The sequence below is a fragment of the Amblyraja radiata genome, chromosome 38, assembly GCF_010909765.2.
Source record: "Amblyraja radiata isolate CabotCenter1 chromosome 38, sAmbRad1.1.pri, whole genome shotgun sequence".
Classification (NCBI taxonomy): Eukaryota; Metazoa; Chordata; class Chondrichthyes; order Rajiformes; family Rajidae; genus Amblyraja; species Amblyraja radiata.
The window spans coordinates 7106887-7132658 of record NC_045993.1 but is presented as its reverse complement, the minus strand read 5'-3'; the positions used below and the strand labels follow the sequence as shown (position 1 = coordinate 7132658).

The 25772-nt window shown below is 49.6% G+C and overlaps 1 protein-coding gene across 5 annotated transcripts; it reads right to left on the bottom strand.

Moving 5' to 3' along the window:
• Positions 1-1966: 1966 nt before the first annotated feature.
• LOC116967118 (nucleobindin-2-like) lies at positions 1967-25247 on the bottom strand. Of its 5 annotated transcripts, none has more exons than XM_033013622.1 (15): positions 25121-25247; positions 25029-25051; positions 23055-23178; positions 17352-17459; positions 16202-16334; positions 14092-14195; positions 13103-13288; positions 11520-11610; positions 11033-11091; positions 9990-10082; positions 8732-8821; positions 6398-6568; positions 4990-5092; positions 2936-3012; positions 1967-2905 (listed from the first exon to the last, which is right to left on the bottom strand). In XM_033013622.1, exons 3-15 carry the CDS (start codon positions 23157-23159, stop codon positions 2717-2719), a joined length of 1509 nt encoding a protein of 502 aa, XP_032869513.1. In that variant the 5' UTR covers positions 23160-23178; positions 25029-25051; positions 25121-25247; the 3' UTR covers positions 1967-2716. The 5 variants fall into 5 exon arrangements, with proteins under 5 accessions (XP_032869513.1, XP_032869515.1, XP_032869510.1 ...); XM_033013624.1 differs by having other exon boundaries at positions 1967-2875; XM_033013619.1 differs by having other exon boundaries at positions 1967-3012.
• Between the last annotated feature and the right edge of the window lie 525 nt (positions 25248-25772).

The window sequence follows — 25772 nt, the reverse complement described above, 5'->3', positions numbered from 1 at the left end:
GCGTGTTGTAATTGGAGTACCAGGCCATGATGCAACTGCAGGAAATACGTGCAAATTCCACGCTGAGATAAGGATTAAACCAGCTCCAGCTATTACAAAAATGTGGCAGAAGTGTGAACAAAGCTGAGAGCCGAATGGTCAAAGATATTTAACATTAGCGGTGACGAGGAAAGGGTGGGTAGTTCTTAAGGATGGGCTTAATATAGCAGAGGGGAATCTTTGTCCAGGCAGATCTTATAAAATGTAGATTGATTTGGGTGGTGCTAAGATATGGTAGAGGGCTAAATATTGGAAGTTATTAATAAGCCACCAAATTGTAGTAGTTGTAATTAGAAATTAGAAATTGTAACTAGAAACATGAAATTAGAGCATATGAAAGGTTTAGATTAGTGTGGAAATAGACCTTTCAGCCTGACATGTCTGCGCCAATCAGCGATCATCCATTCACTAGTTCTATCCCACACTAGGGACAATGTACAGAAGCCAATTAACTTACAAACTCACACGTCTTTAGGATTTTGGAGGAAACCAGAGCACACAGAGAAAACCCACGCGGTCACAGGGAAACTCCGTACAGACAGCACCCGTAGTCAGGATCGAACCTGGGTCCCTAGGTGCTGTAAGGCAGCAACTCTACCGCTGGATCAACCTAATGGTCTAATCATGGAATACTTTGTGTAGAAGGGACAAGTTTCAAGTCGTGAAAATGTGAAGGATGAATTAAAAATGTTTTTTCTAGATCAGCAGGTTAAGGAATCAACTGGGAAAAAAGGCTATCGAGAGCTCATTTTGTGCAGTGAAAAAAATTAATTGACAATCTTATTGTAAAAGGGCTGTCAGAGAAGAGCGACCATAATGAGCTTGAATTTGAATGTGATGCAGTTTGATCTGAAACTAGGGTATGAAAGGAATTTAAGGTAGGAGAGGATGAATTAGCTGTGGGCGGTTGGAGAAAATGCTTAATTACTGGTATGACTGGCAATGATTATAAGTTAAGAAATATTGCATAATTTGCAGAAAGAATCGCTTTCATCTATTCGGGGAATCCAATTTAAAAAGTGGTTTGTCATTTGCTGACAGGAGAAATTAAAGTTCGCTGAAAGAGCAAGAAGCCCGAGGATTGAGAGCATTTTAGAAATTGGCAAAGAAAGGCCAAGAAATCAATCAAGCCAAGAGAATGGAGGTAAATTATCAAGAACCAGAAATAGATGTCATGAGTTTTTATAGGTTGGTAAAATGGAAAAGACGAGTGAGGGCAAATATGATCTCTCCAGAAATAATTTGTACAGAGCCACCCATTTAGGTCAGCAGTTCCTGCCATGTGTTGATAGGATTTCACCATTACTGACCAGAGATAGAATCATCAGCATTGGACTCCTCCACTAGTGGAAACATCCTCTCCACATCCACTCTATCCAAGCCTTCCGTACGTTCTATTCTGTGCATTTTAATGAGGCCCCCCCCCCATTCTTCTTGGATAAGGATAAGGGGGAAATCCTTTAAAACCGAGATGAGAAGAACTTTTTTCACACAGAGAGTGGTGAATCTCTGGAACTCCCTGCCACAGAGGGTAGTCGAGGCCAGTTCATTGGCTATATTTAAGAGGGAGTTAGATGTGGCCCTTGTGGCTAAGGGGATCAGAGGGTATGGAGAGAAGGCAGGTACGGGATACTGAGTTGGATGATCAGCCATGGTCATATTGAATGGCGGTGCAGGCTCGAAGGGCCGAATGGCCTACTCCTGCACCTAATTTCTATGTTTCTATGTTTCTTAATGAGGCCCAGTTCCATCAAATGCTCATCATATGCTAACCCACTCATTCTTGTAAACCTCCTCTGGACCCTCTCCAGAGCCAGCACATCCTTCAGTGGGCCGAAGGACCCGTTTCCTGTAGGGCTGTATTGCTCAACTAAACTATGCATGTGTTCTACTCTCGGGAAAAGTGGAATAAGAAGTCACCACAATGGCCCAGTCACACCCTTTATTTCACAAATGCTCATTAATCAAAACACACAATTCTCAACCTTGCATCGAATGCTTAAAAAGTGCATTATTTTAAAAATCAGATGCTCAATTCCTCCCTCGCTTCCTCTCAGCAGGGACAGCACGTGGCCAGGGAGCTCGAGCTCCTTTGGTAGAATTTCCACCATTAATGTATATTATTCTCTGTTGCTGTGGGCACAGGTTTTAACTCATTCTGCAATATTCTAAAACATTGAAACACCTTCGCAAGCCAGGATCCATTCAAAGTAAATGGGAGAAACCAAAACGGGACGAGTCAGCGGCCTGGGACACAAGGTTGGGCATCATTGCGGAAACAAAGCCTGGGCTTGTGATCGCTCATCTATAGCACGCACTTGGTCACCTGCTTGTCCTCCACTACAGCGTCGGGTCATCAAGCACAAAAATAAATCGTGCCCGCTTTCCCCTTTGCCCAGTACGCAACGAGGAGCTTCCTCTCAACTCAACCCGCCGTGACCAGCGGCCAGCGTAATGTGGGATTATGCTCCCAGTCAGCAGAAGAGGGAGGCGTGGCGATGTGACGTTCAAAGCTGGAGCGACAGGGACAAAAGATGGGTACAGTGCAAGGTGTGAACTATAAAATATTCTGTATGACTGACTCAGACTTACACAGGATGAATACCCCTGATTAAGCAGAATCTGATCCTGCTGCTTCGAAACAGTGATTTATGGGACAGTCAGGTGTTTGAGGTCACTATAACGGCACGGCCTGTTCTGCTTGCTTCTCCTCGGGGTCATGGGCGGCCGGTGCTGGTGGAGCGGCCTGGTGACCAGGTGGCAGTGGTTGGTTAGCCTGGTGACTGGGTGGCAGTGGATGGTTAGCCTGGTGTCCAGGTGGCAGTGGATGGTTAGCCTGGTGTCCAGGTGGCTGTGGATTGTCAGCCTGGTGTCCAGGTGGCTGTGGATGATCAGCCTGGTGTCCAGGTGCACGGTCCAGCCGCTCTACCTCGGGCTGCACCTGCGCGGGTTCATTGACCGGAGCTCGGACATCTGAAAGATCCAGAGATGCAACAAATTTTACTCAAAAGTTAACAGCTGGCAGAGCTGGGGGGGGGGGGCTCAACATTCAAACAATCCCATCATTGAGCACAACCCCACTAACGCAGATGGTATTCAGCACTGAACCTCCGAAATGTTGGCCTGACATGGACATTCCGGACCAAATCCCCTACTGAGCTATCATTTTCCAAGATAAGCCAAATCCCGATGTCTTACAATGCTGTGAACTTTATACATTGGGTATGCAAGCAAAGAACTTCACTGTGCCTTGTCACACGTGACAATAAAGTATTCCTATATTCTGCACTCTGTACCTTCCCCTTTGGTCTGTCTATCCTACTTAAGTGTCACTTGAGTGTGTTTATATAAAGTAGATATATGATATGATTGGATGGCATGCAAACTAATGCTTTTCACTGTACCATGGTACCTGTGATAATAATGAACCCAAAGCTAAATAATAGAAGGTACACAAAAAAGCTGGAGAAACTCAGCGGGTGCAGCAGCATCTACGGATGCTGCTGCACCCGCTGAGTTTCTCCAGCTTTTTTGTGTACCTTCGATTTTCAGCAGTTCCTTCTTGAACGCTAAACAATTGAATCCTGAGTAGACACAAAGAACTGCAGATGGTGGTTTATACCAAAGATAGACACAAAGTGCTGGAGTAACTCAATGGGTCAGATAGTATCCCTGAGGAAAAGGGAGGGTGACGTTTTGGGTTGGGATCATTCTTCAGATTCCTTTTTAACTGTTCCAGGCTAAAGAAGGATCTCAACCCGAAAGGTCACCCATTCTTTCTCTCCAGAGATGCTGCCTGTCCCGATGAGTTACTCCAACATTTTGTGTCTATCTTGGGTTTAAACCAGCATCTGCAGTTCCTTCCTACCCATTAGTCTAAAGGGCCTGTCCCACTTTCACACCCTAATTCTCGACTTCTGCCGAGTTTGCCCTTGACTCATACTCGCAGCATGGTCGTCACAAGGTCATAGGAGATCGTGATGCTAGTCGTAGGTACTCGTGGCATCAAGTAGGTCGGGGCGTTTTTCTAGCCTGATGAAAAATGTTCATGAGTAAAGGAGGTCGTGAATTAGGTCGTGAAAGTGGGACAGGCCCTTAAGTAGTCTGACATAGACATTCTGGGCCAAATGAACCACTGAGCTGCCATTTAACAAGATAAGGCAGATTCTGATCAGCTTTAACTGCACCTACTGACATTTGCTTGTGGAGTTTCTCAGTTGTGAAGGGCCATTAAATCAATATGGATTAGTGGTTGTTGCCCATATCAAGTCACCTGTAGTTGGTCAAGCCATTTCAAAGGGGAGTTAACAATCCAACATGTTGGTCTAGGATGGCGCCCAGGCCAGGCGAGTCCGTGTGCGTGTGCGTGTGTGTGTGTGCTGGCCACAGAAGTGGAATATGCACAACTCCAGAATCTGGGACGGACAGTTTCTTCCAAGCTATTATCAGGCAACTGAACCATTCTCTCAACAACCAGAGAACGGTCCTGAGCCACCATTTACCACATTTTAGACCCTCGGACTATCTTTAATCGGACTTTATCTTGCACGACACGTTATTCCCTTCATCATGTGTGTATACTGTGGATGGCTCGATTGTAATCATGTACTGTCTTCCCGCTGACTGGTTAGTGTGCAACAAAAGCTTTTCACTGTACCTCAGCACATGTGACAATAAACTAAACTACGTTGAGTTGTGATTAGACCAAAGCAGAGGTGGACCACAGATCTACATGGCTTCTGGTTAATAATGTGGCAGCTTCTAATTTAGTGCAATGCCTTCATGTCCGGAGAAGGCTTTCAATGCCATGGTATCAATGGGAGAGGGAAGGACAGGCAAAGTCTTGGTGAAGGTATACACATTGAACATGGGTGACCAGGTTACCAACACCACCGATCACCAGAATGATCTGGAGACGATAAGGCTTATCTCAACATCAGATCTCCTTACCTGCCGCTGCTTCAGGGGGCTGGAATTTCAGCTCTCCTCCGGGACCAGAAGGGGGGGCTTTGTCTTTCTGCTGGGATTTCTTCTGCTCCATCTGCTGCAAGGCCTGGATCACGAGAAAGAGAGAAGTCAGGGAAGGGCCGCCAGGTGCCGAGTGCGAGAAGTAGCAACGCCATCCCCGTACTGGGATGGTGATTGTTAGTGGTCTGCATAAGGACTCACCAACCCATGGGCTGATTGCTGGTCAATACCGAATTACTACCTCAGTAGCAACAATTGGTCTGAGAACCCATGGCTAGGGAAGGAAGTATTTGGGTCGCAAACAGTGTCAGTGATACTTTCCAATGGCCACCAAAAGGATGTGCAGTCACAGAAACAGGCCCTTACATCCCTCAAGTCTCACCAAGCACCCATTTCACATTAATTCTGTTTTCCCTTCACACTCCCATACCCCTCGCTCCCACTCTACTAATCACCTTCTCACCAGAGGCAATTTACAGCCAATTCACCTGTTAACTTGCACGCTGTGTACGAGGATATTGCATGGTTCAAGAGCCTGAGCTACAGGGAAAAGTTGGGCAGGCTAGGAGTTTATTCCTTGGAGTGCAGGAGGCCGAGGGGTGATCTTATAGAGGTGTATCAAATCCTGCAGCAAATCAACAGGATCAACAGAACGTCATTTTTACCCAGGGAAAGGGAACCCTGAATAAAATAGGAACCACATGGGCACATTTTTCACTCACAGGGTGAGCTATCAAGCTATCGGCAGCTATCAAGCAAGCTATCAAGGGGGGTAGACACAATGAACTGCAGATGCTGGTTTATTATAAAAAAAAGTCCAAAGTGCTGGAGTAATTTAGGTCAGGCCTGCCTGGACATCTAAGTTACTCCAGCACTTTGTGTCTTTTTTTGTCAAAGGAGGCAGTTTCTATAATACGTGTAGCATTTAAAGGACATTTGGGCAGGTATATGGATAGGAAAGGTTTAGTGGGATACGGGCTTAACATGGGCAAATGTTGACAAATGTTGTCCAGAACAAGGGGTCACAGTTTGAGGATAAGGGGGAAATCTTTTAGGACCAAGATGAGCACATTTTATTTCACACAGAGAGTGGTGAATCTGTGGAACTCTCTGCCACAGAAGGTAGTTGAGGCCACAGTTCATTGGCTATATTTAAGAGGGAGTTAGATGTGGCCCTTGTGGCTAAAGGGATCAGGGGGTATGGAGAGAAGGCAGGTACAGGATACTGGGTTGGATGATCAGCCATGATCATATTGAATGGCGGTGCAGGCTCGAAGGGCCGAATGGCCTACTCCTGCACCTATTTTCTATCTTGCAGGGACACAGGGTCAGACGGGGGTGGGGGGGACAACTGAATATAAACGTCAACGCGAACCTCGGCGCCTCTCACCTGTTGGTATTCCTTCTTCTGGGCGTCGAGCTCGCTCTGCCTCCGCTGCAGGTCCTCGTGCTCCTTCCTCAGCTGCTCTACCTTGTGGGCGATCTCAGCCTCCTGCTCGGCCAGTTCCCGCTCGTACTGTCGCAGCTCCTCCTCCGTGTAGATCTGCGTCTCGTCCAGCGTCTGCTCCAGAGAAGGCCGGGGGGAGGGGGGGGGGGGATCAGTGGATCGGCAGCCCAAACCTGTGCCCACAAGCCCACTGACCTAACAGAGTCACACAGTGACTGCATCTCTCTCCCCCCCCGCCATCCCCATCAAGTTCCTATGAGTTTACTGAGTTACAGTAAAAAGCTTCTGTACGTGTACTGAGGTACAGTAAAAAGCTTTTGTTGCGTGCTGACCAGTCAAGAGAAGTACAGTACACATGGTTACAATCAAGCCATCCACAGTGTTTAAGAAAGAACTGCAGATGCTGGAACAATCGAAAGTAGACAAAAAATGCTGGAGAAACTCAGCGGATGAGGCAGCATCTATGGAGTGAAGGAAATAGGCAACGTTTCGGGCCGAAAACCTTCTTCAGACTTTCCTATCCATGTATCTGTCCAAGTGTCTTTTAAAAAACGTCACATGAGGAAGGGTCTCGACCTGAAACATCACCTCTGTGTTCTCCAGAGATGCTGCCTGACCCGCTGAGTTTCTCCAGCATTTTTTGTCTACAAGCCATCCACAGTGTACAGATACAAATGAAAGGAAATAACATGAATCACGTTTACTTTAAGATAAAGTCTGATCAAAGATAGTCGGAGGGTCTCCAATGACGTGGATAGTATCTCAGGACTGGTATCGAGTTGTTGGTAGGATGGTTCAGTTGCCTGATAACACCCGAGAAGAAACTGCCCCTGAATCCGGAGGTGTGCGTTTTCACACTTCCATACCTTTTGCCCGATGGGAGAGAGGAGAAGAGGGAGGGGGCCGGGGTGCGACTCGTCCTTGATTATGCTGCTGGCCTTGCCCAGGCAACGTGAGGTATAAATGGAATCAATGGAAGGGAGGTTGGTTTGCGTGACGGGTATAGACATCATCGGCAATCTGCCTTGGACTAGCCACATCGAGGCTGTGGGCCAGAAAGCACACCGACACCTCTATTTCCTTAGAATTTCCTTAGAAAGCTTAGGAAGTTCGGCATGTCCCCAACAACTCTCGCCAACTTCTACAGATGCGCCGCGGAAAGCATTTTATCGGGATGCATCACAGCACAGTTTGGGAACGGCTCTGTCCAAGACTGCAAGAAGTTGCAGCGAATTGTGGATGTAGCCCAGACCATTGCACACACAAACCTTCTTCCCATTGTCTCCATCTCCATTTCACGCTTCCTTGGCAAGACCAGAAGCATAACCAAGAAACAGTCTCGCCCCGGTCACTCCCTTTTCCCGCCTCTCCCATCAGGCAAGAGGTACAGAAGATTAAAAACGCACATCCTCAGATTCAGGGACAGTTTCTTCCTAGCTGTTATCAGGCAACTGAACAGTCCTCTCATCCACTAGTGAATGGTCCTGCCCTCCCATCTACCTCATTGGAGACCTTTGAACAATCCTTAATCGGACATTTTTCTTGCACTAAATATTGCATCCTGAATCTATACACTGTGGATGGTTTAATTGTAATCATATTAGTCTTTTCTTTGACTGGATAGCACGCAAACGAAAGCTTTTCACTGTACCTTGGTACATGTGACAATAAACTAAACTAAATCTCCCACCCCCCAAAACCCTAAAGGGCCTGTCCCACTGTACGAGGTAATTCACGAGTTCTCCCGAGTTTTCCCCTGACTCGAACTCGGAGAATGTCGGTAGCGGGTCCGTAGGAGTTTGTGGATGTCTCGTAGCGGCTCGTACGAGTAAAAAGTAACAATTTCTTTCATCACGAGTATTTTTCTACTCGTGGACATTTTTCACAATGTTGAAAAAAACGTCATGAGTTTACCGGATTTCCCCGAGTACCTACCGTTACTTGTACGAGCCGCTACGGGACATCCACGAACTCCTACGGACCCGCTACTGACATTCTCCGAGTTCGAATTGGGGGAAAACTCGGGAGAATTTAAGGGGGACAGGCCCTTAAGGCTCCATCATTTCCCCCCCCCCCCGCCCCACCCACCATACTCTCTCCCAGGTCAGCACAGCCTTGAACCAGCACCAGCCACTAACCCCCCCCACACCCTCCCTCTGCTCACTCACATCACACCCACACAAGACAGGAGTACCACAGTCAGCCACTCTCACACCATTCACCACTGCGTTCAACCCCGCTCCACTCATCCCTCCCTCCTGGTAACCAGGCACTGACCTCCCACTCCTCCGGCTCCAGGAACTCCTTTTTCTCTGTGGATTTCAGGAATTCCTCCAGGGTGACCAGCCGATCCTTGTTGGTGTCCACCTGCCAGGCAAGTAGATGGTCAGTGAGGTGAAGAGTCATGCAGGCAGGAGTCCTGGCCTGGAGACATTGCCTGTCCATTTCAGGGACAATATCTCCAGATTGTAAATGGGAGAGCGAGATCAGGACATGAATTCCCAATAACGTCCAGCTACTTTTGACATAGAAATGCCTTGCTTATTAAAAAAGACAGAACAGAGGGAGCAGGAGAGAGTACTGATGCTACAGCAGGAATGTTTGACCCTTAACTTAGATTGAACTAAACTGACCAGTCATGCTGTATAGCATTTAGTCATTACACCCTGTTGAAACAAGGAACTGCAGATGCTGATTTACACAAAAGGACACAAAGTGCTGGAGAAACTCAGCAGGTCAGGCAGCAACACTGGAGAACGTGAACAGGTGACGTTTCGGGTCAGGACCTTTCCTCAGACTAGCAGAAATCACAGAGGGGGAGGGTCTCACAGGACTCCAGTCGGAGAGAGGAGGAGAGCTTCTTCAAAGTTGTCATACCTTGAGGAGATTTAGTGGTGGAGCAGTCAAAATGTCGAAACAAGGAGCTGCAGGTGCTAGTATACACAAAAGGACACAAAGTGCTGGAGTAACTCAGCGGGTCAGGCAGCTTCTCTGGAGAACACAGATACCTGATGTTTCAGGTCGGGACCCATCATCAGACACTGAAGAAGCCTGAAGATGGGGCCCCTATCTGAAACATCACCTATCCATGTTCTCCAGGGATGTTGCCTGACCCACTGAGTTACTCCAGCAGTTTGAGTCATTACATCTTGATGGGATCACACTGCTCCACTCCAGCAAAGGAGTTTTTGGAGTGGAGCTCTGTATAAAAATGAATCGTTAAGGAACAGTGACAGACACCCCTCCAAGCATGACCGTCCGAAGGGGGGGGGGGGGGGGGTGCATTGGGTGCGACCGCACCCCCCTTTTTTCTCCCAGAGTAAGAAAAAATCCGGAGGAAGAAGAAGAAGGAAAAAAAAAAAAAATCGGAGGCAATCAGCGTTCCCACTTTGTCGGAAACCGCCCAAAATTCTGGTTCCGGCCACAGGATGATTTGGGAGAAGAGGGGAAAAAATGCGTCCATCCGCGCCTGCGCAGTTTGGGAAGCGACGCATACACGTCTGGCACAGCTTTCTGAGCCCAGGACTAAACTCACCTCATTCATCACGTGCTCCCTCATCCGCAGCCGCTCCTCTTCCATCTCCACCATGTCATCCTCCTCGTTTTTGGGATCGTAAACTTTCTCCAGCTTCACGTGATGCAAAAAGAGTTTTCATTAATATCTACAGGGCCCTGCAAATCACACAGTGACTGAGAGACTGGCAATAAACACCCCTCACTGCAACCCTCCCGAACACTCGGGCAAAAACACGCGAGGAGCACCTTCTGAGATCGGCCACGATCTGAAGCCTGGGTCAAGGAAGGTCACCATTGCCTTACCGATACCTACCTACCAGAGGATTAGCTCTAAGGTGACGCATGTGAACAGCACCTCAAATTCAATGGGGTACGTCGGTGGCACAGCAGTTAGATTTGCAGACTGGTCCTCCAAAGGCCGGGATGGCCAATGGCAACACCTGGATGGAGTTTAAATCCCATCACGGTCAATAGGGAATTGAATCTCGGTTAATAATTTGGCATTTGGAGAAAACATCATCATCGCGATCTCAAAAGTTACCAGACTGCCATGGAAACCAACCTGATGCCTTGACACGGTTAGGACTCTAGACATATCCTAGGACATTGACTATTACATTTCTTTTGAAATGGCTGAGCAAACCACTCTGTTCAGGGCCATCCAGAGAGGGGCAGTAAGCCCTGGCATTGCCAGTGGTGCCCAGATCCCCAAAATGAAATAGTACAGTAGAAATTGGGTGAAAATACTCAAGGGGGGTTTGGGGGGGGGGGGGAATTTAGGCAAGTGTAGAGTGAATGCTCAGAAGGACCTGGGCCTGCGGAAGGCAACACGCACTATCGCTCTCTCTCAAAGGTTACATGCCTCCACATATAGTCACAGGGTCACCCCTAAGTCAGCCTGTCAGCGTTTAGACAACACAGCAGAGATGTACCTGCAGGTCCCGGTGTACACATGCACTGCCACACTCACACACAGCTGGTGAAGAGGATCAGGGCCACTACTGTCAATGCACACCAGGTCTGGAGACCCCGAGACATGGCTCAAAAGGTTCAGCCCCTCACCTCTTTTGTAAACAGAGCTTCAAGTTCTTGCTCGTCCAACACGGCGTCGTTGTTCGTATCTGCGAAAGAGGCGAGATGAGGAGATGCTCAGTAAGATTTAAGGACAGAACAGCACCTGGTACCAGGAGATCTGACACAGGAGGTAGGATGAACAACGACACTGGGGAAGGGCTCACGAGCCTCGAGATTGGGTGAAGTATTGGGTTAGGAGTCACAGACTGGGAGATAAAAGAAGTCAGGGGAGGGGCTACACCAAGATCCCGGTGGGGTGGGGTGGGCTACGGAAAGGAAAGGAAAAGGGATCAGTGAGAGTGGGTTGATAGATTTTGGGAGAGGGATGGAGACCACATAGTGCGATCAAAAGGGGTGGACTAGGGATAGAGGGACGTCGATAGAAGAGAGGGTCTCCCTTGACCATGTGAGACTGGAAACAGAGTGGGAACGAGGGAATACAGTGGGTCTGGCGAAGGAACCCCTTGTCGTTTACCATGCAGTTTGAAGAAAGTCTTTGGGTTGAACTCGTTGGGGTCGAGACCGTCCGTTTCCTCCCACACCTCCTTCAACTGGTCCCGGCTCCCCTGTCACAGAGACAAAAACAAAGGCCATCAACAAGGGCTTCAGCTAACCCTTCACTTCAAACCCCCTGATCAAAGCAATCTCCTTGTAGACCAGAAGTTTGAAGGATACGTACAGAAGGTGACTCTATAGGAAAGGTGCAAGCATGTGCAATGCTATTGACCAAAGGAGGATTCATGTTCCTGAATTGGATGGAGCATTTGTGACAGAAACCAGTGACGTGTATTGTAAGGGCAGCACAATGGTGCAGAGACCCCGGGTTCTATCCATGCAGATTTCTATCTAAATGGCGACAAGTTGGGAAAAGGGGAAGTACAACGGGATCTGGGGGTCCTTGTACATCAGTCTATAAAAGTAAGCATGCAGGTACAGCATGAAAGCGAATGTGAAGAAAGCGAATGGCATGTTGGTCTTTATAACAAGAGGAATTGAATATAGGAGCAAAGAGTTGTACAGAGCCCTAGTGAGACTACACTGGAGTACTGTGTGCAGGTTTGGTCCCCTAATTTGATTTGAGAAAGGACATTCTTGCTATTGAGGGGGTGCAGCGTAGGTTTACAAGGTTAATTCCTGGGATGGCGGGACTGTCATATGCTGAGAGAATGGAGCAGCTGGGCTTGTACACTCTGGAGTTTAGAAGGATGAGAGGGAATCTCATCTGATTGTTAAGGGTTTGGACACACTATAGGCAGGAAGCATGTTCCCGATGTTGGGGGAGTCCAGAACCAGGGGCCACAGTTTAAGAATAAGGAATAAGCCATTTAGAACGGAAACACTTTTTCTCACAGAGAGTGGCGAGTCTGTGGAATTCTCTGCCTCAGAGGGCGGTGGAGGCAGGTTCTCTGGATGCTTTCAAGAGAGAGCTAAATAGGGCTCTTAAAGATAGCGGAGTCAGGGGATATGGGGAGAAGGCAGGAACGGGGTACTGATTGGGGATGATCAGCCATGATCACATTGAATGGCGGTGCTGGCTCAAGGGACCGAATGGCCTACTCCTGCATTATTGTCTATTGATCCTGGGCTCGGGTGCTGACTACATGAAGTTAGCACTTTCTCTCTGTGGCCTTCATCCGGGTTCTCCGGTTTCCTCCCACACGCCAGAGACGTGCGGGTTTGTAGGTTAAATGGCCTCTGTAAAATTGCCCCTAGTGTGTAGGCAGCGGACTCGAAAGTGGTATAACATAGAACCAGTGTGAATGGGTGATCGATGGTCGGCATGGACTTTGTGGGCCGAAGGACACGTTTCCACGCTACATTTTTTTTAATCAATCAAAATAATAGAAGATGCAAGTGAGTGACTGAGCAATTTAGACTGGAGGTAAAAGATCAATTTGCATGAATATTGTGAATGGATCAGTTATTTTGGATGTGGGGAGGGTCAGGGCTGGCGATCACCCGATGAGCGAGCAAGCTTCTGGTGGCACTGAAGGATGGTTCTCTCTCGTTTGCCCGAGTCAAAGGTCTACACCATCCTCCCGCCCACTCTGCCCTCACCGGCACGTTGACCTTCGGATGTTCCTTGTGTTTCTCCTTCATCTGCTGGAACCGAGCCTCCGCCGCGTTGCGCTTCTCCTCGTCCAGAGATTTGAGGTACTCCCGCCTCTCGTGCTCCTTCAGCATCTCGTAGCGTTTGAACTCCTCGTGGTGGGCTTGGTCGTAGTGCTCCAGATCTTTGGTGGCCTGCAGATGCACACCAGTACTGAGCGTCAGTCACTCCATTGTACAGCAGGAGGAAGAGTGGTTGATGTCCCTGTCCACTATTTCACCACTGCTCGCCCCTCACCATGCCCACCAGCAGCCACTGCCCTTCCTTCAATCTCCACCTTCAGGGCTCACAAGATCATAAGTGATACGAGCAGAATTAGGCCATTCGGCCCATCACGTCTACTCCGCCATTCAATCCATTCGATCCATCTCTCCCTCCTTACCCCATTCTCCTGCCTCCCCATAACCCCTGGCACCCGCACTAATCAAGAATCTCTTATCAGTCTGAAGAAGGGTCTCGACCCAAAACATCCTTCTCTCCAGCGATGCTGCCTTCTCTCCAGAGATTCCTTCACCCATTCCTTCTCTCCAGAGATGTTGCCTGTCCCGCTGAGTTACTCCAGTTTTTTGTGTCTATCTTCAGTTTAAACCAGCCTCTGCAGTTCCTTCCTAAACATATTCCATCATGGCTGATCTATCTCTCCCTCCTAACCACATTCTCCTGCCTTCTCCCCATAACCTCTGACACCCATACTAAACAAGAATCTATCTATCTCTGCCTTAAAAATATCCACTGTCAGCATCCACAATTCCACAGATTCACCACCCTCTGACTAAAGAAATTCCTCCTCATCTCCTTCCTAAAATAACACCCTTTAATTCTGATGCTATGACCTCTAGTCCTAGACTCTCCCACCAGTGGAAACATCACTCCGAACCGAGTTTCTCCCATTAAGATACCCAATGGCAGCAGAGCAGCTCACAACATGCACACCCACCGCTTGGATCAGCAGCTCCAAGTCTCGAGCCTCGAAGGTGTGGGCATTCTTCGGATCCAGGTGTTCAATCTGCTTCAGTAGGTTCAGGTGATCGATCTGCACATCTGGGAAGACGCGAGGGGAAATGGGTGAACACCGAGCTCAAGTTGGGACTGATAAATCCACCAGGTTTAATACTGCTTGACCAAACACGGGCGGCACAGCAGTAGAGTTGCTGCCTCACAGCAACTGAGATCTGGGTTCGATCCTGACTACAGGTGCTGCCTGTACGGAGTTTGTATGTTCTCCGCGCGACCTGCATGGGTTTCCTCTGGTTTAATCCCACACTCCAAAGACGTGCAGGGCTTCAGGCTAATTGGCTTGGTAAAAATTGAAAATCGTCCCCAGTGTGTGTCGGATGGTGTTAGTGTGGGGGGATCGCTCGGTGGGCTTTAGGGCCCGTTTCTGCTCTGTACCTCTAAAGCTAAAGACACCTTGCCTGTGGTTTCCCCTGCATCATTCCCACAATCTTTCCTCAAGGCCAACACCATGCCCACAACTATGTGACTCCATGTACTACCCCAAGACTCTGCCAGCATTTCCTCCCCCCTATTCCTACTCAAGACGTCGAAAACCAGCGGTTCTACCCTAACTCAAGAAGCCCACAGTTGCCCGAGCTCATGTACCAGGGCCCCTGCCAATGTCACCAGACAAACACCAAGACCCCCCCTCCCCCCGCCCCCACAATACCCGACTCTCATTTGCGATTTTGTCTCATCACATTCTCCCATTGAACCCCCACCTCCTTCAAACCTCCCCCCTTACATCTTTCCCCTTTCCCCCCCCTTACATCTTTCCCCTTTCCCCATCCTCTCACTCAACATCTAAAAGATAACGGAGTCAGGGGATATGGGGAGAAGGTAGGAATGGGGTACTGATTGGGGATGACCAGCCATGATCACAGTGAATGGCGGCGCTGGCTCGAATGGCCTACACCTGCACCTATTGGCTATTATCTGGGACGACAGATGGCACAATGGGCTAAGTGTTCGGCTGGCAACCGGAAGGTAGCCGGTTCGAATCCCGCTTGGAGTGCATACTGTCGTTGTGTCCTTGGGCAAGACACTTCACCCACCTTTGCCTGTGTGTGAATGTGTGTGAGTGATTGGTGGTGGTCGGAGGGGCCGTAGGCGCAGATTGGCAGCCACGCTTCCGTCAGTCTGCCCCAGGGCAGCTGTGGCTACAGAAGTAGCTTACCACCACCGAGTGTGACTGAGGAGTGAATGAATAATGCGATGTAAAGCGCCTTGAGTATTAGAAAGGCGCTATATAAATCCCATCCATTATTATTATTATTATTATTATCTATTATCTAACTCTCTGAGCCTCCACTAAACCCCAGGCCATTATTCCACCCCTATCGTTCACTTATGGAGGTTATGGGCTCCTGGAATTCACTCCAACCAACAGAGACCATTAACACTTTGCCCGGTGATTAACCTTGCCTTCCCCACCATGAGAACAACAGAGTGGTGGAGCTGGACAGCACGGAAACAAGCCCCTCATCCGCCCAACTCATCCGCGCCAACCCAAGTTGCCAAAACGAGCTGGTCCCACTTGCAGCACCTGGCCCACACACATATCCATGTACTTGTCCTCGTGCCTTTTTAAATGTCAATGACAAGGGAACCATCAAGGCCACCAAGTCGGAGCCTGATCAGTTCTGTATTCATGCCTATTATATTGTGCTGAAGCAAAGCAAGAATGTAATTGTCCTATCTGGGACATATGACAATAAACTCTCTTGACTTGACTTGACTGGACAGCCTGCCATCACTCCTCGTACCCAGTGAGACAAAGCACCTCCACTGTGGTTCCCCACAACCCCTTCCCTTCACCATTCCCCCAGTCTTCCCTCAACTCCAATACCATGCCCACAAGGATGTTCCTGCCTCTACCACTTCCTCTGGCAGCCCGTTCCATAAACCCACCATCCTTTCAGTGGAAAAAGTTGCCCTGCGTGTCCCTACTGAATTTTTTCCCTTCACAGCGTTAACATATAGCCCTGTAGTTTCTGACTCGCTGGCCCCTGGGAAGAAGAGTCCGAGCTAATGCAAGAAAATGCTCTCACTCTCTCCTTGCTCGGCGTCCATCTTTGCTTTGATCAGCATCCGCAGCCTGGACACCTCCTGCCGCTTCAGCTCATCCAGCTTGGTTCGGATGTGGTGACTGACAAAATCCAGCTCTGTACTCAGCTTCCCACTCTGTGGAATGAACCAGCATTTCAATAACAAGGGACAACCCAAGCCACCGATTCGGAGCCCGACAGTACACCATCGTCCCTCATAACACCAATTTCCCCCAACCCCATCCCTTCACCATTCCCACAATCTGCCCCCGACTCTAATGCCATCCCCACAAGAATGTGACCCCGTGTACTATTCCAATACCCTGCCAGCAATTCCTCCCCCATTCCTATTCAAGAAAAGCTGCAGCTCTACTCTAACTCAAGAAGCAAACAGTTTCATGTCTTCAGGTGCCAGGGCATTGCCCTGCCAATGTCACCAGACACCGAGACCACCCCCCCCCCCCCCCCCCCACACAATACCTGATCCCTGTTTGCAGTTCTGTCCAGTCTCATTTTCCCATTGCCCCCCCCCCCTTTAATCCTCCCTTAAACCCCTGTCCCACTGTACGAGTTCATTCCAAGAGTTCTCCCGAGTTTGCCCTGATTCGAACTCGGAGATTTACGGTAATGGCCGCTCATCGGTACTCAGGGCTCTCGTGGACATTTTTCAACAAGTTGAAAAATCTTCAAGACTCTTCCCGAGCTTACCTGCCGTTAGCGAGTCTTCCCGACTACCAGCCGTTAGCTTTACGAGCCGCTAAGAGACACCCCCGAGCTCCGACGTACCCGCTATGTTCATTCTCCGTGCTTATCACAAATCTGATTTTTTTTTAAACTTGGGAGAGCTCTTGGAATGAACTTGGGACAGGGCTATTACACCTTCCCCTTTCGATTCTCCAACTCTACATTAAACTCCAGGCCATTAGTCCTCCCTTAGCCAAATCCCAGACTACATGGTTCTCTCCCTCCTCGCCTCTTGGACCCGGGCCGCTGATCCTCAGTCTCTCCGTGCCAATTCCAAAACAAGTTGAGAATCCGTGGGTGGATTCATGAGTCAGGGTTCCCAAAGCCGGACCCGCCCTGCCAACCCAACATGACTTCCGCTGATCCAGCTCACAGCTCCCCTCCATCCTCTGGTTGACCCTCCACTGACCTTGATGTCTTCTACATTGGCCGTCTGCAACTTCTCACGGAAGTGGGTGTCAGTCTCCAGGACGTCGATCACTTCGCGGAGGTAGCGATCGTAGTACAAGCCCGTGTCCTGCACCAGAGTAAATGGACAGTCAGATCACGCCGCTGGATCAGAACCAAGTGCGCCACAAGAAGATGGGGAACTTGGGAGCTGGATTGCTGCTCTAACCAGTGTCCATTGTCATCCCATACCCAACGGATGCTACTTTAGATGGAGTCAAATTCATTTTAATATAAATATTACATAGATATAAAAATGCGCGGCAGTGATTGCAGTGGCGAGCACTGGTTGTGGTGGTGGAAGAGGAGACAGAGAGAGACAGAGACAGAGACATAGGAGAGAGACAGAGGGGAGAGACAGAGGGGCGAGCCAGAGGGGAGAGCCAGAGGGGAGAGCCAGAGGGGAGAGCGACAGAGGAGAGAGAGACATAGGGGAGAGAGACATAGGGGAGAGAGACCGAGGAGAGAGAGACAGAGGAGAGAGAGACCGAGGAGAGAGAGACCGAGGAGAGAGAGACCGAGGAGAGAGAGACCGAGGAGAGAGATACCGAGGAGAGAGACAGGGGAGAGAGACAGGGGAGAGAGACAGGGGAGAGAGACAGGGGAGAGAGACATGGGAGAGAGACAGGGGAGAGACAGGGGAGAGAGAGACAGGGGAGAGAGAGACAGGGGAGAGAGAGACAGGGGAGAGAGAGACAGAGGAGAGAGAGACAGAGGAGAGAGAGACAGATGAGAGAGAGACAGAGGAGAGAGAGACAGAGGAGAGAGACAGAGACGACAGGGACAGAGACAGAGGAGACAGACACAGAGACACACACACACACACACACACACACACACACTAGGAAAGCTGCAAGAAATGGTGTCCTTCTGCCTCTGCTCTTCCCCATTCCCATCAATGTGGAAAGGAGTAGAGATGTGATGAGGGATAGAGATAATCCAGGGAATTAGAGGCCTATGAGCCTCGCGTCAGTGGTAGAGAAGGCACTGGAGAGGATTTTTCGGGATAGGATTTACTTCCATTTGGAAAGGGATGGGTTAATTACGGACATCAAAAATCCTTCCTTAAACACAGAATCCAATACAGTACTCAAGATAAAGTCTAATCAATGTTCTATATAACTGAAGCATTAACTGCCCCGTTTTATTTCTGAACACACTGTTTTCTGTGAGCCAGCCAATGTTTCATCCTACACCATGTGATTTGTTTGTTGCAAAAACCTTTCATGCTTTCTGTAAACCCACCAGTAACCCTTCATCCAGAAGACCTATTACTGACTCAGTTTATTAAGTGAGTCACGCATGACTTCCTCATCACAAAACCACATTGACGTTGCTTGATTACCTTGAACTTTGCATGTTCCTGCCATAACCTTTGATGACTGTCTAAAATGTTCCCTATGACAGACGTTAAGCTAACTGGCCTTTCTGTTTTTCTGTCTCCCTCTCGCTTAGAATTAAGAGCGGCGCAGTGGCACAGCGGTAGAGTTGCTGCTTCACAGCGGTGGAGACCTGGGTTCGATCTTGACTATGTGTGCTGTCTGTATGGGGTTTGCACGTTCTCCCAGTGACCGTGTGGGATTTCGCTGGGTTGCTCCGGTCTCCTCCAATATCCCAAAGAGTGCAGGTTTGTAGGTTAATTGGCTTCTGAAAATTGTCCCTCGTGTGTAGGATAGAATTAGTTGTTGGTCGACGAGGATTTGGTGTGCTAAAGTGGCTTGTTTCCAAGCAGTATCACTACACTAAAACTAAACTAAACTAAGAAGGTCGACAAGAAATGCTGGATAAACTCAGCGGGTGAGGCAGCATCTATGGAGCGAAGGAATAAGCGACGTTTCGGGCCGAGACCGGGGGAGGGGGGGGGAGGGAGAGAGAAAGGAAGTAGGCGGAGACAGTAGGACGTGGGAGAACTGGGAAGGGGGAGGGGAAGGAGGGAGAAAGCAAGGGCTATCTAAAATTAGGGAATTCAGCGTTCATACCGCTGGGGTGCAAACTACCCAAGCGAAATATGAGATGCTGATCCTCCAATTTGCGCTGGGCCTCACTCTGGCAATGGAGGAGGCCCAGGACAGAAAGGTCAGATTGGGAATGGGAGGGGGAGTTGAAGTGCTGAGCGATCAGGTTGGTTAACAGGGACTGAGCGGAGGTGTTCAGCGAAGCGACGCCGAGCCTGCGCTTGGTCTCGCCGATGTAGAGAGGTTGACACCTAGAACAGCGGATGCAGTAGATGAGGTTGGAGGAGGTGCAGGTGAACCTCTGCCTCACCTGGAAAGACTGATAGGGTCCTTGAATGGAGTTGAGGGGGGACGTATAGGGACAAGTGTTACATTTCCTGCGGTTGCAGGGGAAAGTACCCGGGGACGGGGTGGTTTGGGTGGGAAAGGCCGAATTGACCAGGGAGTTACGAAGGGAACGGTCTCTGCGGAAAGCAGAAAGGGGTGGAGATGGGAAGTTCCGTTTGCTATTTTCCAATTTAACAGAATCTTCCCTGAATCTAGGGAAACCAGCTTTTTAAAATGTTTTTAATTAATGCATAAGATGGTGTTCATCTGGACCCAGAGACTTGTCTGCCCACAACTCGACTCATGATCGACTCTGCGTTCCTCTTTCCCTTCCAATTCTTCATGACAGCTATTTTTGGGATGTTTCCCACATTCTCCATCATGATGACTGGTGCAAAATACCTACATGTTCATTTGCCAAAGTAAAATGTCAAGGGAATTACCAACCACTGGTTATCTGAAAATGTTAAAACATTTGTGAAAAAGGCAGGTCAGAAGATAAGAGAATAGCTTTCTGAGGAGAACACCTTTATGAGGAGGCTCAAGAAAGCTCACCTGTCCCCCCCAGATCCTGTCCGACTTTTACCGCTGTACCATCGAAAGCATCCTGACCACCTGCTTCACGGTATGGTACAGCAGTTGCACCGTAGCGGACAGGAAGGCACTGCAACGGGTGGTGAAAACCGCTCAGCACATCATCGGTGCCCTGCTCCCTGCCATGGATGCCCTCCACCGAAAACGGTGTCTGAGACGGGCCGGGAAAATCATCAAGGACCCCTCTCACCCTAACCATGGACTGTTTGCCCTCCTCCCATCAGGGAGACGGTACAGGAGCCTCAGGTCTCGCACAAGCAGGCTGAGGAACAGCTTTTTCAACAACACCATTACACTGCTGAACTCGGAGTCCCGACGCTAGCCATCCTTAGACTCTCCCACTTGTATACAGTTATCTGCCTATGTATCAGTTTTAATTCATCCACAATCCACACATTGTTAACCAGTATTTTATTAAACTTTTATTGTATGCCAACTTTGTATTTTTATTTTTACTTCTACTATCTTGCACTATGACTATGACCAGACGCTAAACTGCATTTCGTTGTACCTATACTTGTATTTGTGCAATGACAATAAAGTTGAATTGAATTGAAAAAAAAAAGAAAACGGCAGAAAACAATAAAAGATGAAAAAAAAGTAAAACTTCAAGCAGGATATAAAGGTGGTCTGAAATATGAAATGTTATACATCTTTAATTCTAGCCCTTTAGAAAATTAGCTTCAGAAATCATTAATGTAAATCAACAATATGGCAAAACGGGGACAAATGACCTACAGTTGGTGTCCTGAACTTACATCATTGCTCTCTATTGCACTATCACCATCATGAGTTAAGTCATGACGCATTTCTCTATCTTATCCTAGTTTCTTATCCTTGTATGTCAATGTTCTAGATCCTGATGTATATTATGCAACCACTTCTCTGTATTAGGCTTTATGAGATCATATTTATTTTTAATTGCACTCGGAGTTCATCTGTTTTGTTTCAAAGGTTACATCTCCTCAGAAACAGAACCCTTATCTTTGTCATGTTTATTTAAACTGCGGGTTTAATCTACTGATCTGCCCTTTGAATTGTACTTTCTGTCCCTTCCTGTCACAGCCTGTCATTTTCCATTTTAATATCTTCACCAGTCTTCGCTCTTACAGTAATGCTTTGCTGATTTAAAGATAATTTGTAAAATAAAAATAATTTTATGCAAGCGGCAGTTCGCATCTGGAATGCACTGGCCGATGGAAACTGGGATAGATTCAATCATGGTTTTTAGAAGCGAATTCGGTCACAACCCAAACACATAAAAAGCACAACAATGGGGCAAAAAGGCAGATGACTGGAGTTCACAGGTTTGCTCCTGAAGAGAACTAGTACAGCGGAGGTAAAATTAATTAAATAATTCATCAAAGCACAGAAATAGGTCAAAGTATAAGAACTACGGATACAATAACAGCGGATGCTGTTACCTGGTGCATAAATCAAACTGCTGGAGGAACTCATGGGTACTGTGAAATTATCTGCCAATCTGTGGAACTCTCTGCCACAGAAGGTAGTTCAGGCCAGTTCATTGGCTAGATTTAAGAAGGAGTTAGATGTGGCCCTTGTGGCTAAAGGGATCAAGGGGTATGGAGAGAAGGCAGGTATGGGATATTGATTTGGATGATCAGCCATGATCATATTGAATGGCTGTGCAGGCTCGAAGGGCCGAATGGCCTACTCCTGCACCTATTTTCTATGTTTCTATGTTTCTATACAAAGAACTGCAGTTGCTGGTTTACAAAAAAGAGAAGCATAGGGTTGCAGTAAAACTCAGCGGGTCTGGAAAACGTGGATAGGCGATGTTTCGAGTCAGGACATTTATTCACACTGATTGGGTTGGTTTCCTTAAATTGTAGAATTCAATGTTCAAACTGTTAGGTTGTTAGCTACCCAGGCAGAAAACGAGGTGCTGTTCCTCCAGTTTACGGGTGGCCTCACTCTGGCAATGGACAGAAAGGCCAGTGTCGGAATGGGTAGGGGAGTTAAAATGGTTAGCAACCGAGAGATCCAGCAGGCTTTGTCAGACCGAGCTTTAGAATTGGATGAAATCATTCCTCGTCTACGCTTAGTCTTGCCAATGTAAAGATGGCCACATTGAGAAAAGTGAATGCAGGAGATGAAGTTGGAGGAGGTGCATACTGCCCATTGACAGAATGGCACAGCAGATGGTAGACTGCCTAACAGCTCCAAGCCCGGGTTTGAATCTGATCTTGGGAACCATCTATGTGAAGTTTGAATGTTTTTGTGATCACAATAGCTTTTTCCAGGAAAAGACACAAAGTGCTGGAGTAACACAGCAGGCCAGGCAGCATCTCTGGAGAACATGGATGGGCGACCCAAAACGTCACATATCCGTATGCTCCAAAGATGCTGCCTGATCCGCTGACTTACCACAGCACTTTGTGCTTTTTTTTTGTTAACCAGCACCTGCAGTTCCTAGTTTCTTGTGGGTGTCCCGCCACCCCCCATATCCCACAGACCTGTTGGTACGCCAACTGTTTATTGTGAATTACCCCTTGGTGTAAGTTAGTGGCAGAATTAATCAAAGGAGAACTTATGGAGCCATATGCAAGAAAATAAGTTGGTGGCGGTACAAGGAACGAGGAACGGGTTAATAAGACATGGACCCAAAGAGTCAAATAACCTCCTTCTGCATTATTCCAAACACACAAACATCTCCAACTAAGCTGATCGGCATCATGTTAGCTCGCTGAATAGGAAAACATTTAGAGCCAAGATCCCCACTGACAGTCAGAGAAGAAGCACACAGCAACACGCGATTAAACACCCACCGGTGACTCGGGTTTGATCTGCTTCTCATCTTTCTTCTTTGACCTGTCGATGGGCACTGCCACAACCGACGCTAGGACGCCGGCAACAAGATACCAAAGCTCCATTAGTTCTGCAAATGGTTACCTAGTATAAAAGATGAATGGATTTAGTTTAGTTTAAGGATACAGCAGCTCATGAGTTCGCTCTGACTATTGCCCATTCACACTAGTTTCCTGTTTTCCCAGTTTCAACTAATAATCCACCCCCCCCATCTACAGATAGTCAAATGCAACAATTCTTTAACCAAATTCTCTGGTTTGGGACACACTGCAGCTTATTCTGTGTTGTCAGATTTCAAGAAGTGGCAACAGGATAGTCTCCTTGTCGGGAGCAAGTGGCCACCAGGACAGGGGAGCCAGTGGCCACCAGGACAGGGGAGCCAGTGGCCACCAGGACAGGGGAGCCAGTGGTCACCAGGACAGGGGAGCCAGTGGCCACCAGACAGGGGAGCCAGTGGCCACCAGGACAGGGGAGCCAGTGGCCATCAGACAGGGGAGCCAGTGGTCATCAGACAAGGGAGCCAGTGGCCATCAGACAGGGGATCAAGTGGTCACCAGACAGGGGAGAAAGTGGTCACCAGACAGGGGAGCAAGTGGCCACCAGGACAGGGGAGCAAGTGGCCACCAGGACAGGGGAGCCAGTGGCCACCAGACAGGGGAGCCAGTGGCCATCAGACAGGGGAGCCAGTGGCCATCAGACAGGGGAGCCAGTGGCCATCAGACAGGGGAGCCAGTGGCCATCAGAAAGGGGAGCCAGTGGCCATCAGAAAGGGGAGCCAGTGGCCATCAGAAAGGGGAGCCAGTGGCCATCAGACAGGGGAGCCAGTGGCCATCAGACAGGGGAGCCAGTGGCCACCAGACAGGGGAGCCAGTGGCCACTAGGACAGGGCAGCAAGTGGCCACCAGACAGGGGAGCAAGTGGCCACCAGACAGGGGAGCAAGTGGCCACCAGACAGGGGAGCAAGTGGCCACCAGACAGGGGAGCAAGTGGCCACCAGACAGGGGAGCAAGTGGCCACCAGACAGGGGAGCAAGTGGTCACCAGGAGAGGGGAGCAATTGGCCACCAGACAGGGGAGCAAGTGGTCACCAGACAGGGGAACAAGTGGCCACCAGGAGAGGGGAGCAATTGGCCACCAGACAGGGGAGCAAGTGGCCACCAGACAGGGGAGCAAGTGGTCACCAGGAGAGGGGAGCAATTGGCCACCAGACAGGGGAGCCAGTGGTCACCAGACAGGGGAGCAAGTGGTCACCAGACAGGGGAGCAAGTGGTCACCAGACAGGGGAGCAAGTGGTCACCAGACAGGGGAGCAAGTGGCCACCAGGACAGGGGAGCAAGTGGTCACCAGACAGGGGAGCAAGTGGTCACCAGACAGGGGAGCAAGTGGCCACCAGACAGGGGAGCAAGTGGTCACCAGACAGGGGAGCAAGTGGTCACCAGACAGGGGAGCAAGTGGTCACCAGGCAGGGGAGCAAGTGGTCACCAGACAGGGGAGCAAGTGGTCACCAGGAGAGGGGGTCTGTGGTCACCAGACAGGGGAGCAAGTGGCCACCAGGAGAGGGGGTCTGTGGTCACCAGACAGGGGAGCAAGTGGTCACCAGGACAGGGGAACAAGTGGCCACCAGACAGGGGAGCAAGTGGTCACCAGACAGGGGAGCAAGTGGTCACCAGACAGGGGAGCAAGTGGTCACCAGGAGAGGGGGTCTGTGGTCACCAGGAGAGGGGAGCAATGAAAATGAAAATGGAAGTGCCCATCCCCGCTGCCCTGGGCCAACATCCGGCCCTGATCAGCCCCCAGCTCAGTCTATGGGAGGCCGCTGGATCACTCGGCCCGTCGCATCCGCCTAACCCCAAGCCCTCCCGCCAAGGGGGGGGTGGGGGGGGGAGCGGCCAGTCCGCCCCGCTCTCCGCGGCTCTGCCCTGGGCTCCGGCTTACCGTGCTCAGCCCCCGGGCTGCTGATGCTGCTGCTGCTGCTGCTGCTGCCGCTGCCGCTGCCGCTGCCGCTGCCGCTGCCGCTGTCTGTGCTGCTGTGCCGCTGTCTCCCGGTCTGGTCTGGCCGCGCCGCCACACACACGCTCCGGACGGAATGGCTGCTCTCCGCCTGCGGCCCTGACAACCGGCCTCAGCGCGTCTGACGCAGCCGGCGCGATGACCTCAGCGCGTCGGATTCTGCCGGCGCAATGACCTCAGCGCGTCGGACGCTGCCGGCGCGATGACCACAGCGCGTCGGATTCTGCCGGCGCGATGACCACAGCACGTCGGATTCTGCGGGCGCGATGACCTCAGCGCGTCGGACGCTGCCGGCCCGATGACCTCAGCGCGTCTGACGTCCTGACGTCAGCGGAGAGGAGGGTCTGATGCTGGGATACCATGGAGACCTCACCCAATGGACAACCCTTCAGCCCCAAAGGGATAGAACAAGAATGGAACCAGCAGCTGACAGTGCTGGGATACCATGGAGATCTCACCCAATGGACATCCCTGCCGCCTCATGAGATAGACCAAGAATGGAACCAGCAACTGACAGTGCTGGGATACCATGGAGACTTCACCCAATGGACAACCCTTCAGCCCCAAAGGGATAGAACAAGAATGGAACCAGCAGCTGACAGTGCTGGGATACCATGGAGATCTCACCCAATGGACATCCCTGCCGCCTCATGAGATAGACCAAGAATG